The following is an 18,708-nucleotide window of genomic DNA, read 5'->3' as shown; positions in this document are numbered from 1 at the left end:
ACATTATCATGAACATATTAAATTATTAGTCCAAAGAGGCTTTGTCCCTAAAGGACGATTGTTTTCGTTTTGCAATTTTGCGTTGAATGAATATAAATGTCCGTTTCACTTTTCAAAATGTTGCCACCAAATATTAGAGTATATATTATATTTGAAGAAATTAAAACATGAAAAATTCGAGTGGCTCCTAAACACTATACCATCTGGGGGAAAAATCTTTTTATTATAAATTAATTTTAATATAAAAGTTATTTTAATATATGTGCATTTAAGAAAAAAGAGCAGTGAAAATTTCCCAAAATCGCAAGCAGATAAATTTTGGCAGCATAGTTTTGTCAAAAATTGCGCGATTTGGCAACACTGCGTTGCAACTTGATTCGCTGTTTGTAGCTGCGCCAAAGAACTAACTTTTAAAATCGTGTATTTAACAGCTTTTGACACTAACATATTTTCTGAAGCAGGGCAGAATTCGAAAGGTAAATCCTCTTGAAAAACCAACAAAGATGTCTTGTAGAATATAATACAGTATTATCAATTAATTACATAACTGCTTTTCTCTTACTTGAAGCAGAACTTTATTAATCTTGTGAGATATTTAGTCCAAGGCAGTTTAATTATAATATTGTTTTTCAAACTTTTAATATTAGGTATATATATATTGTAATAGATGAGTAAGAATTAAGGATACAGTGGATATTTAGCTGAGGTATGCTAATCATCCTAAATGCTACTATTTATCCTGTGATATATCTATATAATATAATAGTATATAATAGTAATATATATAATATAAATATTTAGGAAGTGAAAAATTTCCACACTTTTTTTAAAAAATTAGAATCTTTATTGATTATTTATAATGGGAATATTTCTGTTCCATTTTATTTCTCGCTTCCTGTTAAATAGTCTTAAAATTTGTTTTAATTAAAAATAAATAAAAGTTGTAGATTGATAGAAGCTTTCCATAATGTGAAACAACCTTTCCATGAATACGTTTCTTCCCGTAATGTTATGCAACTGCAACTTTAAAATATTAGATTATGTTAATTAAAATTTGGGTAAAATCCTAGGAGAGCCCTTGGTGACAAACTGGGAAAGTGCAGAATGTCTGCATGTTTCTCAAAATTGCCAACTTAAAAATGGCAAGTAAACAAATTGCACAAACTTGGTATCCATGTACACATCGACCTGTTTTCACTTAAAAAAAATCCCAGAATTGCACAAACTTGGCACTGCACACTCTCTTGGCTTTGTCCATGTACACATCAATATGTGCCATATAAATATGTTATATATGGTGCATATTGTATAATATATGTTATTAAATGTGGACTTTAAATAAAATTTTTAGAGTCCACATTAATAACATTGCAACAGCAAAAATTGCAAATATGGTGCAAGTTAGATCATTTTTAAATGCATATATTTATATTAATTGCACTAATTGTATATGTTTATTATATGAATATTTTAAATGTCTGTTTTATCATTCATTATTAATATATGAACATTTCTGTTTTGATTGTTCTGTTCAATGTATCTTTGATTTTAATTTCACTTTTAAATTTTAGCACCATAATTTTATCAAAGTCTTCTGAAATTTAGTCACAATTTCACTCAATCAAATCTAACAGTGTAGTTCACAGATGCAGCATAAAAACTATGTCAAATAACAGTCACTAAGGTGTATGGATTACGTTTTTCATGCCATCTGTTTTGTTTATTTCATACTTATGACTGCATAAGAAGACTTACATGAAACAAATGTGTCACAAGCAGTGACACTGAGATGTTGTTTCACATAAAACTGAGAAGTACAGCACTAATTAGCACTGTAATTGTTAAAGAAAGTATCCTAGCTTTTAAAAAGCTTTGTTGCATGTAATGTGAACTTAATTACTTTATCATTTTAAGAATAAGAAGGGTTTGTGTGTTTATTTAATTCATAATGCAAAGCATGCAAGGGCTAGCTGAAAAAGGCATGCTTTTGTGAATAATTTCTAGGGCAATTAGGCTCATATTTACATCACTTAAGGAAAACCATGAAAATGTCACAAAATTCAAAAAACACATGCGAAAAAAAATAACCTGCACAGCCAGCTCATTTTTCAGGATTTGAGCCGAGATTTAACTACCACTATTCAGCCTTCTGAATTACTTGTAAGACTAAATATGTAATATGTAATATCATGTAATAAAAAGTTAACTGTGTGTTGTGTGGCAGGATTGCTTTCTCAAGTATCAAGATAGGAAATACTATTCTTTTCTAAATCTATTCTTTTTTTTTAAGTGTTTGGTCATGGTATTATTCATTACATGTACTTTCCATAATTCATGTAGAATACTAATATTTCTACTACAAGTGTCTTTTTTTTTTTTTTAAAGTGTTTTGCTTGTTGATATTCTCAAAATCGTATCTGATAATTAGTATAGTAATAGGTATAAATACAATAGATGTATATAATCGATCAGGAGTGGCCACAACTGCATATTTACATTATTCTAAAATAGGTGAAGTAGGTTTCAGACAACAAGAAATGTGGATTCCAAACAATCATTCAGTGACGATGTTAGTTCAATAAGAGTAATAAATTACTGAAATAAATTACTTAAGATATTAAATAAGAGTAATAAAATATTAAATTATTAAATAAGAGTAATAAATTACTGAAATAATTAGCCTGTAATAAATTACTGAATGCATGACTTTTAATACATCCATTTTACATAAACAGTTTTTCAGTGTTATTTTTTTTAAAATTTACTTGCAGTACAACTCTAATATATGCCCTAATTTCACCAAATGTGCCGATATGTGTTCTGCGCTGGTTTTTGGCGCGATTGCGTGTTCTATGGCAACCCCGTTGATGTTGAAAAATTTTTCGCTGGAGCTCGTTGATTCGCCGGCATACCGCCTTTAACATGCCGCCACGTAATCACTATTGTATTTACATGACAGCAAGACACACTGTCCAGAAAATTTATACTATGGTTCACAAATAAATAAAATCACAAATCCCTATTTCTATCATGCACTGCCATTAAAAATAATCTCCCAGACCCTCTTTCCACACTTCCAAATACCCACTACCCCTCAACAGGATAGCCACATTCATATTTCCTTTTGCCGAACTTTCAATTCAACAACTACCATTTTATCTTTCCCTCCCATCATCTCAGACACAGAGGCGAACCAACGAGCTCCAGCGAAAGATCTGTCAACGTCAACAGGGTTGCCATAGAACACGAAATCGCGCCAAAAACCAGCGCAGAACACATATCGCCACATTTGGTGAAATTAGGGCGTATATTAGAGTTGTACCAAATGCTTAATCATGACGAAGATTAGGTGCGAAATTGGGACAAAGTGCAGAATCGCAAACTGCTTGCCATGTACGTTCATCCATGTACGTTTTTAAGAATTGCACATACACGGTATCATCCATGTACGCGTCAACCAATTTTCACTTAAAAAAGCATCCCAGAATTGCACAAAAATGGCGTTGCGCACACTCTTGACTTTATCCATGTACACTACTAAAGTCCTAGCTAGTAACTTTTATCGCTGTTATGTCGTGGAGCAAAAACAATTTTATTTTGCACATGACTGCCACTGGCTCCAACATAGCAATTTGAATACTCTACATCTAAAATTTTAAACACCATTCCAGAATTTTAAATGTTTATTTAATAGAATTCTATTCATATATTTGCAAGTTATACACTATAAATACAATAAACAAAATTTGAACTTATCTGCGCCAGTGTGAATAAGCCTGGCATAATATTCTGAACTCGACGCAACTTTAGCAGGAAAAATACCGCTAATTCAAACACAAGGTTTCATCCTTTCCAAAGCAGCTAATTTTCTAAATATATTTTACTAATATCCGCAGCGGGACAGCGGATTCCACTTCATTCACCCAAAACTCAAATGTTATATCGTAATAGTATCGCAAAAGAAGCAAAAAACATCGACTCAAAATCAAAATATTAAAATCTATAGAATATCATCCGCTGTTGCCATTCCAGCACTGCCAAGTTTTTCTTCCTGCAGCTGTTGCCAGACTTATCCTCGCTGTATGTGAGAGGTACAACAATCGCCTTGCCAAAATGTCGCCAAACTACCTGTTACCATATTTCAAAGATTAGCCTTTTTTTTTACTAGTACATAAAAATCTAACATTGTGGTTCTCAACCTATTTTGCCCTATTCCACCCCTTTCGCCATTGCTAGAAGATCATTCTCATCATGCCCTTCCTTTTCAGTACTCGAAAAATGCATATGTATATTTATTTAGATTTCTTAACTTGCTTTATAAATTAAACAACAAAAAGTACAGAAAATGTTGGTGTACAACCAGGATTTGAATAAAAATAGTATTTTATATTCATAAACCACAGCTGCTAACTGTGGTTTTTCTTCTGGTCTCCTGGTATATCACCAAATCTCCCATTTTTCAGTTTTTAGCCTTTATTAAGGAACATTTTTCCCAGAAATGAATAAATTTCATTGAATGAATTAAACTTAAATTGTGCTAATTCGATCTTTTCACCTTTAGTGATTTTCAGAATAATTTTTCTTCTTAAATTTTATTATACTTGAATTGTATTTTTTATTAATTTTATTAAACATCATCTGATCTGAATTATCTTAATCTAATGGAGATATTTGTAGATGTTTACATCAGGGTTCAAGCTCTGTTTAATCAATTAATATTTATGTCTAATTTAATTTTATTTCGATCTACAGTACATTACCAAGTTTATCCGGATTTAAAGTACTTTGATCAGTAAAAGCTTTCATTCACTACTTGAAAATTTCTCAATTCATACTCTATTTCGATTTTATTTTTGCCATCAGTTCGTACTGTATTTTGATTTGCTGTTTAATGTGTGAGCTACAGTTGAACACTTTTTTATAAAATCTTCATTATGTAGATGACAAAAAAATATCTCAATTCAGAAAAACTGTAAATTTCAACATTACACTGATCAATACATTATGTAAGTATAATCAGACATCAAGCTGATCTTTACCGTATGGTATCCCTTGGTTTCTGAAAAAAATCAGAAAGTAGTATTGGTTGTTCGTGAAATCTAAAAACCCCAATGTTAGTAACTGTAATGTTGATAATGTTGGCAAAACTTGCCTTGGAGAATTTTTTTTTTTTTTTTTATCATTAAGAAGCCGTTTTTCTGCGAATATCACCAAATGTGTTGTGATAAATTGAGATTTTGGCTATTTTTTGTAATAGTATTACTTCAGTATGGACCGGGATTTTTTTTATACTTACCATTCTTTTCAATTGATGTGTTCGGTTGCACGTGCATTAGTGTTGTATTTTGATGTGGGTACCATCATTTGAGTATGTCTGAGGTAAGTAAGAGGATGAATGTTGATGTTTGGGTTCTATTATGTGTATTTATCCACCATTAATAGCAGATGAGCCGAAACAACCAAAAATTTAATTGAATTGCTTACATGGAAGATGGTGGTGGGAAGCTTGAAAGTATGCTCATGATAAAAAGGTATGTTAAAAAATTGACGTTTCATTTATTTATTCGTCTCCGTATGTTAATTTTTGTTAAAAGATTTGTTGTTTAATGTTAGGAAATATGCATTATCGGTTATTTGTTCATCTCTGTGTGTTAACGCAGCGGCAAATTTTTTCTGGTCACCATGATAGTTTTAACTTTAAGTGAAAATAGGTCGATGTGTTCATGGACAAAGTTAAGGCAGTGTGAAATGCCTGGTTTGTGCAATTCTCTGACTTTTTTTTCAAAGTTAAAATAGGTTCAGGAATTATTGCTTCGGTCGTAGACAATTTTTGACATCTGGTTTTCACTGACTCAAGTAAATGAGCACCCATGGAATCCATTATCAATAACCCTTTTGGTTGGAAAAAAGATCCCATACAACACTGCCAAACTTTTTGTAGCCGCTCATGCATGATTGTTTCGAACATTCAGCTGTTCTCGTTTGCACAAATAATTACGTTATTAGGAAAATCTCTCTTCGGAATAGTCTTTCGTTTAAAAATGATCATCGGCTTTAGCTTGTCACCGTTTGTGGCACATTCGAACACACATGTAAATGACGTTATTTCATGCCCCGTCGTGAGCACAGATACAGTTTTTGCATTCATCAACACTTCTGTTTGCAGGAGAGTCGAAAGCTAACGGCGTTTCATCCATCTGTGACCGAAGAAGTTTTTTTTGTCAATAATATCTGTCACATATTTTTAGAAAAGATGCCTTTTTATCCTGCCAGTCCATTGGTAATTGTTGCCCGACTGTTGTTCTAGTAGGCACAGAATTATTTTTTCTTTTCATAAATCTGCTACACCTCCTTTGAAATCATTATATTCATTCGTTTTGCTATAAATTTTGCTTGTAAGCGAATTTTTACAGTTTTTACATTCCCTTTCCTCGTTCCTCCTTTTTCCAGTTTTCAAGGTCGTCCTCTAGATTCGGCCACCTTACAGTATCACTTCTTACGCTCATTTCTGTTGTGGCATATTTTAAAGTTCTTTTTCAGTCTTCCAACGTCGAATACAACTCTCGTCAACTACAAACTCTCGAGCTGTTGCTCGATTTCCAATTTGCTCAACGCGTGAAATTACATTAAGCTTAAAACCAGCAGTATAGCTTCTGTGCCGTTTAGGTGACATTTTCAAAAATTTTCCACTCTCTTCTTACTTAAAAACTATCCAACAAGTACTTGTACCCAAACTGATGGGATCTGTATCTGGCAGAATGCCAAGAAAAATTGATTCATGCTGAAGGGGAAATATGTCAGAGTTTGTTATTGCAAGACAGGTGGAGTCGTATCCGCCTTTGAAAAAAATTGCAGAAAAGGCAGGGGTGGGGAGAGGATGGGTACTGGAAGATTTATCGAATGGCAGAGGAGAGAAACTATTCAAACTGATGAGATGGTTGATTTGAAAGGGGGAAGAATGTTATTTTTCTGAGATCTCATTTAGGGTGAATAAGGCATGTAGATCCGTTCAAGGGAAAGAATGTAAACAAAATAACGTTCGCAAAAAGCAACTGATTAAACTTATTTTTCTTAAAGGTTGAATAAACTTATTTTTCTTAAAGGTTATTTTTTATCGACAGACCAGCTTCACTGCTTCGTTTTTAATTATTTTATTTAGAAAAACGTCATATACAAATATTTACAGTGAAGCAAAATACAATTTAATTGTGAGCTTCGGTTACAAGTAATTGCTCACGTCAGACCGGTTAGACTTCTTTTTTCAGTCTGCTGCCTCAATCGTAGGAGGCAATGATTTGGCGAGATTCGTTGGCGTAAAATGCGCCAACAGCAACTGAGTGGTCTTTTGTGTGGGAACAGCACCAGTCTATGCACAATGACAAGGCCATCCAAACTATGTACAATGACCATCATAGGAAATATTTTATATTTAGTACACCTAAACGCCGCATGGGTAGAAATGCTGCACACGCTGAAAATTTAAGTTTTAAACACGTAAACGCCGCAGCGTTTCTTCAGGAAATTATGGTACTTAAAAATAAAATATCGAAAAAATATTGAATGATGTAGGAAGGAAATCTAAGATTTTCTTATTTATGCTCAGAGTTTTTGATGATGTGAGATTTGAATGAGCTTCAGAGAATGATATAACATTAAGCATAACCATAAATTGCTTTAAAAAGCAAGATTTGTGTTGTGGCTGAATGCAGTCCACTGATTGCTGCTGAATGCAATCATATCTATCCAGGATTTTGGAGAAGGTGCTGATGAAGTGTAAAATAAAATTTCACACACCTACCAGTTGCCTAGTTACATCTCTTGAGGTTGCTTTTTGTCTAAATATTTGTTAGTGTTATAATATTTATGCTGCTGCAGAGTTTTATTAAGACTGCAAGGGTTTGTTTTTGATGTAGAGGTCAGTGTATGGATAGGGAAGTTAGAGAAGCTTTCTATACCAGAAACATATTGTAGATGACTGTGAGATTTGAAAATGCTGAGAAATACACCATAGTGCATAAAATTAATGTCAACACAAAATGTGAAATTTTTTTCCATTTCTGGAATTTTTGTATCTAAACACAGGACCTGTTTAGCAGATAAAGCAATAGACGCTTAATATGTGCACATAGTTAAATAAAAATTGTCAGCAACTGAAAAACATAACTTGTTATATATTTGTAATATAACTACTGATTGAATAAATGTAAAATATAATAATATTTTCTGTTTCTGTATTTTACAATTTTTTGTGCACTTCACCCTTTCCTATTATTTCTAAGTATATTTCTCTTTAAATGTTAGGAATGTCTTAAGCGGAGTTTGTCCAAAAATTTGGACGCTTGCCTTATGCTATGGCGTATTTTTATCCATACAGCTTGACAAGTGTTATTATCGCATGAAGAATAAGATTAATTTATCTTTCACCTGATCTCATTGTTACTCAGTTTTTAAAGGGCTGCAAGAAAGTAAAGCATAAAATCTTTGTTTTAAATTTATTTAACCTGCTATCATTTAAAAAGTTATCAACATTTGAAGCATTGCTGTTATATTATTACTGTTACTATGTTTCTAGTGCTATGTATTATTACATACATCAGTGCAGACTTGTTTAGTTTTTAACTGAAGCAATTTGTTAAAAGCATGAGATTCTTGAGAAATAAATTACTAATTCAGGGTTTTCCAAATCTTGAGAAGGCAAAAGTTTTGAGAAAACACAATTGTATATAAAGCAATTTGCCTTTTAATTTGAATTATTTTACATTCTAGAAATAGAGTTGATGAGAATTTGATCTTATTTAAAAATGTAACTGGTATTTAAACTTAAATGCCTAATAATTTATTCTTCACAGCCTTGTCAAAATCATGATTAATTATATAGAAGAATATCTGCTTAATTGGATATAAAATATGGCAATTTATTATGCATAAATGGGAGTTGTAAAGTTAGTTTATTGTAGTACGTGCTTGAATTTTCTGATTTCATACATTACGTGAAAAATTGTTAAGTGGCCGAAATCTTTACATTTTGCTGTTTGAACACTGCTATTAGATTTTAATATATGACTTTATAATAAATCCAGATTTTTCTAATAGCCATTATAAATGTGTTTAACATGTTTCTATAGAATCAAAAGAACAGAATTTGGGATATTTATTTTCTTGTGGAAAACATATGGTGTCTTGAAATATGTTTGATTGCGGGAATAATTCAGAATTTTGTGTAATGTAATTTGACTTAAGCTAGAACTGAAACACATTAACCACTTGCGCTAAAAAGACATGCCACGCATGTCGAGATGCTTTTGTCTCAAACCGCATGCAACATGAACACCACGTCGATAGGCATTTATCGCAAAAGTGAAAATAACGTGGTGCACATGTCGCCTAACAACGAGATTGTTTATTTCTCGAGTTACAGCTCTGGATTGCACTCGCAGATGCAAAGCGGCGTAAATGAGACACTTTACCGCTTGTTATATTGTAGTGCATGTCACCGCAACCGTGGAGTTTAGTCGTAGCGCAAATGGTTAAATTGAAGTAAAGTGATAGGATCTTGAATATATTTAGATAGGATCTTTAATATATATTTAGATGTTGCCATGTTTACTGGAGAAGCTAGAGGAGACAATAAGTTGCTTTGAGAGATCTGTTTTAAAGTAACAGAGTCTAATTTATCTTTGATATATGACTTAATTTAGGGTATAAAGACTGATAATACAGAAGAAAAGGAAATACACCTATAAATTAATCATTTTAATAAGTGTTATTATAATGCACAACTAACAAGGTGAAGCTGCAGCATAGTTAATACCGGACTGCTGTATTTTAAGTGTTTCCTTTTAAATCTCTCATATTTTTATTATCTCTCATCTTTGTTATTATTATTTTCTCTCATGTAATAATTATTCCAGTAAACTGCAGCTCCTGTTCAGCTGTTCAACTGCAGCACTTATTGAGCTGTCACGCATATTAAGCTGTTTGTTATACAGTTTCATGGACATCAACTCCTCTGCCCAAGAATTCCTAAATCTAATAGCAGTGACAAATAATATTCTGGAACTACTGAACAAATTTTCAATGTGGAGGCCCTTCTTCTTTCTTACAATTTTTAACATTGCATCTCCAAATGGTTTCATCGTTAGCATAAAATTTCATGTTGTGGCCATTTTTGCATACTCGTTTATCAGGTAAAAAACCTCTTTCTTGAAAAATGATATGGCATCTTCCTCATTACTTGGTAAATTAAAGAATGTTAATGTGATATTCACAAAAAAATGCAGTGGATGTATTTAAAATAAACAGTGGGAATTCAGAAACCTCATCAGAAAGGAATAATGTAAGAACAGGCTGCAAGAGCAAAAATGCAGCATGGTGCATTTTTGCTCTTGCAGCTAATAATATACGATTATGTGGCGAGGTATAAAAACATGCACCCAAAGCTGATATATGATCGTTTTGTGAAGTGTCAGAACTCGTAGCCAGATTCTGGCAAGAAATCTTAGTTGATTGGCGATTCAATCTTGGGGGTCGCTATAACGAAGAAGTACCCAAATTTCTTTAGTTTGGTATATGACTTTGAACTTCAAAGTGAGAGACTAAGCAAAAATATTATAAAGGGCAGATGAATTTTGCCTAGAATCTTACATTTATTTTTTTGCAGTGTCATTTTTCCAATTTAATGCACTTGCCTTGTTTATTAAAATGCTTGTCATTGTAGATACTACTTCCTACTGTACCATCAATATTTGTGTCTTAAATCAATGATTAAAGTGAAGTAGTGACTTACTTTTGATATACTAAATTGACTTCTATGCTAATTTTAAATGCAAGACTATTTTTAGCATTTTATAATTTATAGGATGTTTATTCTTTCCTGAGAACCATATAGTATTTCATGATGATACCAATGAATGAGAGGATTTTTTTTGGGAGGGGAGTTGATATTTCATTTAATTTCAAGCATTATATATTTCCCTAGCATGTTTTTAAGTAATATAATTGCTAAACTCTGATTGGTAGTTAATGGAAGTTTGAATGCTTTAGGTAATTGTTGATGAATAAATATATTTCAAGGTTGAGTTTTAGATTCGTAAGTGGGATATTTTATAGTATGTTCAGTTTCTTTCTTTTCTTTTTTTCTTTTCTTTTTTTTTTTTTTTTTTTCTCATTACATGTTATAGGCTTTGAAAATTTAATATGATGTTATATTATTATTTTTTTTTAATCAAAACTTGTTTGATATAAAGCTTGTTTGCATGCTGTGTATATTTCATTATGATTTATATGTTACATGTTTACTCTTTCTAGAAATTGTCTGCTCCAATATCTACAGAAGTGTGAAACTTTTTACAATTGTTTATTAAGAATTTCTATCATTTGCCACTTATGTTGCATGTGTAGTAAATTTGTAAAAGTTTCTTTTCCCTGCTGCTTGCATGTGTCATCTGCATTATGCTATTATGATTTTTTCTTAATTTATTTTTTAAAGAAAGAAATGATATATTCCAACTTTCATCATTTGTTGTTATTGTTGCTGGATTTTTCTTTAGTTCTATATAATACACATGAAAAATATTTGCATAATTTTTGCTTTGTATTACTTTCTATTCTGCATCAAGATTAGTCGGAGATTTGCAACTATTTATGCTTAATCTAATATATAGTATTCCCTCGCTAACCTGATAATTAGTGCATTATCAAATTTTTTGTAGTTTATCAAAGATATTTTTTGGGGGGGTTCGGGGGGTTACATTCACGAAGTTGCAGCGCAAAAAAACACAGTGAGAATTATTTGTTGTTTTACACAAATTGAATTTTTGATTTTTATTAACTATAGGTATTAATAGGAAACTATATATTGTAACACAAGCCTTTTAATAAAAATGATATTGCAAGATAATTACATTAATTGACAGAGAAATGTCTGTTGTACATACCTTTTCACATTAAAAAAAAAGTTTTAAGCTTATGGCATTTCAGTATTATTATAGTTATTTTCTTTCTAAGTATAATATGATTTGAAAAACCTAATAACATCTATTTCAACAGTCATTGCAGGAATCTAACTCAAATTTAGGTCTTGAGTGGTGAAAGTGCTACTTGTTGAAGAGTATGATTATTATGGTATCTATCGTGACTTGTCGATGAACTTTGTAAATCAAAATGGAGGTATGTGATGCAAGAATTGTAGTTAAAATTTTTTAGAATTTTCAAATACCTTATATTGCATTTAATTTTTTCATACCTTATTTTTTAAAAGGAATAAGTATCTAAGTTGACACAATTTGGCTGTTGTGTGCCTGTTATTTTTTTCCCTTCTATCTGATCTAAAGTAGTCCTGAAGTCTGGGACTCAAATGAGATTGGCATTATAAATGATGGAAGGATTTTGTTATGTTGCTGCTGTTCCCATTTCTGTTTGTACTGTTTCTTGTTACTGATACTCTGCTAAAAATTTCAAACAAGATTCAAGGTGATGGCCATGCTACTGATACTCTGCAATGAGTAATGCTTTCTTCCAGTCACCAATACCCAGCATTTGGTTTTGTTTCTTGTGTAAACACACACACATATATAAATGTACATGCATGTGCACTCACATACACAACACACAAATTAATATAAAACTGACAAAAGCAAATTGCAAGAATGACTTTGAGAATTATTATCTTGTGCATTTGCTGTTAAAATTGACGTACATTACTTTAAAATGTTAAATTATTACCACGTATGCAAATTTTTTTGAACTAATAAATTACATGATTAAAATAAATGAAAATTAAAAATTAATATGTTGATTTTTTTCACTGCCAGACCTGAACATTGTCAGGAGGTAGGTAGAAATAACACCTATACAATCATCATACCTGGCCTATTAGATGTGTTTCTGTTAATCCCAAATTGGCTGAGGCTTTAAAATGTAATATTTACCATTTTTAAAAACCATTTTTATGTCTGAAAATTTAAAGACTCTATCCCTACATATATGGCCAGCCAGAGAAGCATATATACGATAGTATAAACTACATTCAAAATGAAAATTCAAAGCATCAGAAAATTTCGGTTGGGTCGTATGCGTAAAAATGGCAAAGTGAGCAAAAGCAACACTTTTTACAGGAAAACTATAAACACAGTAAATATATAAGTGGTAAATGCAGTCATAAAATTAAGTATAAAGAATCTGGAATTCAATAAACATTAACACTTTCACTGCTGGTCATGTGAGGTTATGTTGATAGTTAATGCTGTGTGATAGAAATAGATTGTACCCATATGCCAACTTTATGAGAAATATGATTTAAAAGAGGTAACAAAAGATTATTATGTCTACCATATTGATTGCTAAGCCTTTAAGCATAGAATTTTATGACTGCACACCAGTGTGTGATTGGCACTAAAAGTAAATTTATTTTTGCAATGCTGCATTAAGCCTGGCACAAGGTATTTAAAAATGAATCAAAATTAGTAACAATAATATGCATTATTTTTGAATGAAACTATGCCACAAACAAATATATATATATATATATATATATATTATAAATAAATATGTTATAAGACAGTTACAATGATATTCCTACAAACTAATTCCTGAATGTTATTCGTGTATGGTCTTTGCATGAAATGGAACTTTGTCTTCATTCCAAACTGCATACATTGACAACTAGTTTCTAACCTTCACTCTATGCCAGTACCAGCACATATTTTCAAAACTTAATGCTGATCGGCAGCAAATTTGTTAATCAATATTTCAGTCTAATTACAAAAATCATATAGATCAATTAAAACTTACTCAAGCAGTAGGTACTTCTAAATGAATGTTGGAAAGAATGTGGATGGGAAAATTATCTGCACTCAGAGCAGCCTTTAATCTCGCCAAATAATATTAATGAAATAGTTGCTATAAAAACTTAAAAAATGGAAACTTTAAAAAGAAAAACTTTAAAAAATGGAATTCAGAATCTGGCAAAAATTAAGAAAAAGAAAAATAGAACAGACTAACAGCTCTTTGTGTTATTTTGGCTGCAGTGGCAACTTTCAGAAAATTTGAAATGTCACCATTAGTCAAAGTTACAGCCATAATGGTAGAAATAAAAATACAAATTTACAGTAAATTACATATTTTACAAATTTTACGTACTAAAAGTAGTTTCTCACCCATTCACCTCATTCTTCCTTGCGGTTTAAAAAGGGCTTCATTATGTTAAAAAAAAAATCGCAGTTCATAGATGATACCAGCTTTTTTTCAGTTTTAATTATTTTTAAACATATTTATTAACTTGATTATTGGTGAATGTTTGTGAAAGCAATAGAATTTCTGGTTTGTTGACTTCCCTTAAAATATCTTTTATACAAGCTAATTGATTATAAATAGTATTTCCTATAACCTTTTTGGAGATGTTACTGTTCCGATTAAGTAGCTTAATCGAATTAAAGTCGAAATCTCTTTTGTCAAGTAATGTGACTTCTTTTGGTAATTAAAAATGTTAAGATCCAGAAAATCGACAGCTGGTCAAACTGATCAATCTCAGTTGGTCTTCTTAAGTTTAAGACAGGAAGGCTGAATATTGCTAGATTCGATGAAGTTAAAATTGTTGAAAGAATGATATCATCAATATATTTATAGAAATCTCTACTTTTTAGTAAATAAGTAAAGGTTACATATTTGAGTAGAATAATTCATTCCCATAAAGATGCCATTAATTTGCAGAAAAGTAGTATCTCGGAACTAAATGTAATTGTGAAAAAGAGAGCAGTGGAGATATACCTTCCAGCTAATAGTATCTAAACTTTTACGTATCTGTAACATTGGTAATTCTAATAGACTGATATAAATTTTTTTCATTGGCTGTGGTGTATAAAGGTTCCCAAAGTCATAGCAATTGATATTAAGTATATTGCTCTTTTACAATTTTAATCACATGATGGTTGTTATAAATGATGCAATTGAAGTGTTTTTCTTTGTTTACATTTTTTAAATTAAGTTTACAAATCTGCTTGAATTTAAGAGAAAAAAATGTAGTCATATCCCTCCTTATAGTTCCTCGTGCCATTAGGAATAAATCTGAACTTGACTGAGCTCTTTTGGAACTTAAGCAGTGCATATAAGTTAGAAAATCTACTGAAATCAGAATTAAGAAATAATTTTAGTGTTCTGTGAAAAGCATGATGTTTATTAAAAGCATGACGTCTGTTGAAAAGCATGATGTTTATTATTAATAATTGCTCTTTTGTTACTTTTAGCAACACCATAAGTAACTGCTTGTTTAAGTTCGCTTTCATAAAGAGAGCTGTTACAAATGATGCTGAAATTATTACCGACTTTGTTTTTAGTTATAAAAAATTTAGCCCTAAGAGTAGAAATTTTTTTTGAGTTCTTGCAAGAGGTAAAAACTTTCAGAACTTTGCTGCTTAGACAGTGCTATTTTGCCATTGTTTAATATATGTTTCCATTCCATAAAGGTTTGAGTAGGTAGGCAAAGCTTGAAGCTGGTTCTTAAAATGAAGTCATCTGTATTATCTTCAACATTTTTAATGCATAATGATTTATTAACTGAGCCAACTAACTGGCATAAATTTAGTACTCTGTTTCATAAGCTGCCTTAAAAAATAATCTTCCAACTGTATCAAAATTACCAGTAATAATGTGTTTATTGGGAGAATCCATACAAGAAGGGGGGGAAATACATCATTGCAGTATCAAGTTGCTTTTCAGTTCAGTTCCTGATGGTTGGAAAGCCAGTTACTCTTTTTTTTTTTTTTTTTTTTTTTTTTTTTGTAGTTGAAACAGACGTGAGTCCTGGAATCTGTTGTGGGAAAAGATATTGTGATGTTTTAAACCATTTTTTTTAATTTATTCTATCGAAGGCAAGATGTAGAAAGTTAATAAGAGAGAAATTCATGGTCATCATGTTTCTGTTACTTTGAAATTTAAGTATAATAAAATCTAATGCAAAGTCTTTAATATCAGAAAAATTATTGAAAGTACCTATGAAGTACTATTGAAGTTGTGATAATGTAAATGTGTGCAGTAACGTGACACTTTTTAAAGGGAAATCTCAGAATTAAATAAATTAATGAACTTAAGTTGAAGTTTATTAACATTAACCACTAGTATTTTGTTTGTAGTCTTTTTGCCTCATCTAGTTCTTCTAAGAGCGTTTTTACTGAAAATATTAAATCTTCCATAAGTAGTATGATTAAAATATAAAGTACATTTATTAAGATAAGTGTTAAGTCCCTGTTTTTTAAAATGTGCAGATTTTCTGAAAAGCCTAATTTTTAGATTAGGAATAAAATCTAAAATTTTAATTGAAATATCAGTGAAACTGTGTGTTTTAAAATGTTCTATTTCTACTGTGGCCTGAGAAGTATGAGCTGATGCAAGCAATTCATTTTAATGCGAGATCTGTAGTTGTTTATTCTTGATTGTTTTTAGTCTGTCCTATACAAACCTTACTACATTTGTTACAAGTAATAGAGTAAATACAATTAGATGTTTTTCAGACTGCTTTTTCTCACCAAGTTGGATTAGCTGGTGGGGCATTATGTCTGTCTGTATGTTAAACAATTGGAATTTTTACATTCCTATATTTCAAATCAGCAAGATGATAAAAGTAAAAAGGGGGCTAACCTTAATTACAGTCAAGATTTATGAAGGAAAAACTTGAAACCTCAGTTTTGCCTGAAAGTAATAGATTAATTCAAAATCGGAAAGTCCTTGAATTATTAAAATAAGAGTAATAGATAATAATAAAAGAATATATTAAGTTGCTTACTCAGATACAAACTAATATAAAATTGAAAAAAGCAAATTGCAAGAATGACTTTCAAACCTAGAACCCTGTGCATTTGCTGCTAAGATTGACATAAATTGCTTAAACATGTTAAGTTATAATCAAATAAGTATTTTTTTTTAAATAATAAATTGCAAACAAAAGTAATTATTGTATGAAACGAAAAATATAAAAATAGATGCAAATTTAAAAGTTGAATGAATAATAGTCAGTAGTCTTTGGCTGAGAGTGACATCTGAACGAACATTATGTTTTAAATTTTTAACTCTAAAAAATTCAAAAATACATCAAAATTGAAATTGGTATGGTCATTTTATCACTGTCAGATCCGAGCATTGTCAGTAGGTAAGCCTATTGATACAGTTACCTTATCTGACCCAGATTTCTTTCACTCGCATTACTTTCTTTTTTGTTACTTTCAACAATTTTAATCATATCCAGTCTAGCAGTATTTGCTTTTCGTATCTTAGTAACACTAACTCGGAGCAAACCTGACTGTTAATTTTCTGAATCTTGGCATTTTTAATTATCAAGAAGTGAGATTAACTTTTATTCAATTAAGTTAATTAAATGGAGCAGTAACATCTCAAAAAGGCTGTAGAAAATACTATTTATTATCAATTAGTTTGTATCAATAATATTTGCACATAAGTTGAGCAATAGCAACAGGAAATTTTATTACTTTCACAAGTAAGTGGGCAATAATCAAATTCCTAATTATTTTTAAGAAACTACTGAAAAAAAGCTGGCTTCCTCTACAGACTATAAATATTCTTTTACATAATAAAGCCAATTTTTTAAACCGCGAGGAGGAATGAGGTGAATGGGTGAGAAAGTATTTTTATTGTCGTCTATAATAACCTTACTCTGACTTTCCGCCTACATTCTTTTCAGCAGTCATTTAGAAGTAGCTACTGCTTGATAAATTTTAATTAATTCTTCGCCTTTTTTTGTAATTGTATTTTTGTATTTTGATGCCAATTTTTAACATTGTTATAATTCCAGATTGTTTATATTTCAGTAGGCACTTACACAATTGTTTATTGTTTTCTTGCGAGAAGTTTTGTTCACTTTTATACATGTGATCCAACAGGTATTTTTTGATGCCTTGAATTTTTATTTTGAATGTTGTTTATACTATTGTATTTACATTTTTTTAGCAGGCTGGGTATGTAGGGGTAGCGTTTTTTAAATTTTAGAGGTACAAATAATTTTAAAATAATTAATTTTGAATCCTATGCTAATTTGGGATGAACAGAAACATATCTAGTAGACTGGGTATGGTAATTGTATCAGTGTTAAGCTCACATACATCCTGACGATGTTCAGGTCTAACATTGATAAAACAATTGTATTCATTTTTAATTTTCATGTATTTTCTGCTGTTTGAATTTTTAGGTCTAAAAATTAATATTCATTCAGATCTCAGTCTCAAATATTGACTGTTCATTCACCTGCTAAATTTTCATCGATTTATATATTTTTTATTTATTATAATGTATTTTATTTATTATTTAAAAAAATTATTGCGTTTGTTTAAAATTTATTTGAAAAAAATTTGGCTATTTGTTTATAATTTAACTTTTTAAAAATTTATATATATAGTGTATATATATATAATTGTCTTCTTCGCTTTTTATTTTAATTTTTTAACTACGTTCACAAGGTTTAAACTCTACAAGCTAGTAGGTCCTTCCTAAAAATCTTGTATTTTTTTACTAATAGCAAATCGCTATTTATTTTATTTTGTACATTTACCTAACCAGGCCAATTATGTATAGTTTTTCTTACACCTTAATGTGTTTTTTCAAGCAGACGTGTCAGGAAATGGAACAGAGAATTGACACTAAAGTTTTTGACTAAGTTTTTTCAGTTAATATTCAAGAAGAGTTTCGTGTACAGTTTCAATTGTC

The 18,708-nt window shown here is 30.7% G+C and overlaps 1 protein-coding gene across 1 annotated transcript in view; it reads left to right on the top strand.

Moving 5' to 3' along the window:
* The first annotated feature begins 370 nt into the window (after positions 1-370).
* The window catches only part of LOC146997697 (inositol polyphosphate-5-phosphatase A-like), a 90,190-nt gene continuing 71,852 nt past the window's right edge, over positions 371-18,708 (top strand). The window contains exons 1-2 of the mRNA XM_085815491.1: positions 371-476; positions 12,049-12,168. Of these exons, the coding sequence (XP_085671617.1) occupies positions 12,163-12,168 (6 nt within the window). The 5' untranslated portion in view covers positions 371-476; positions 12,049-12,162. The remainder of the gene's footprint in view (positions 477-12,048; positions 12,169-18,708) is intronic.

The sequence above is a fragment of the Stegodyphus dumicola genome, chromosome 4 (genome assembly GCF_044657685.1).
Source record: "Stegodyphus dumicola isolate Sdum_Otavi_A_Nest chromosome 4, ASM4465768v1".
Lineage (NCBI taxonomy): Eukaryota > Metazoa > Arthropoda > Arachnida > Araneae > Eresidae > Stegodyphus > Stegodyphus dumicola.
This window is presented reverse-complemented; position numbering and strand designations above follow the sequence as displayed.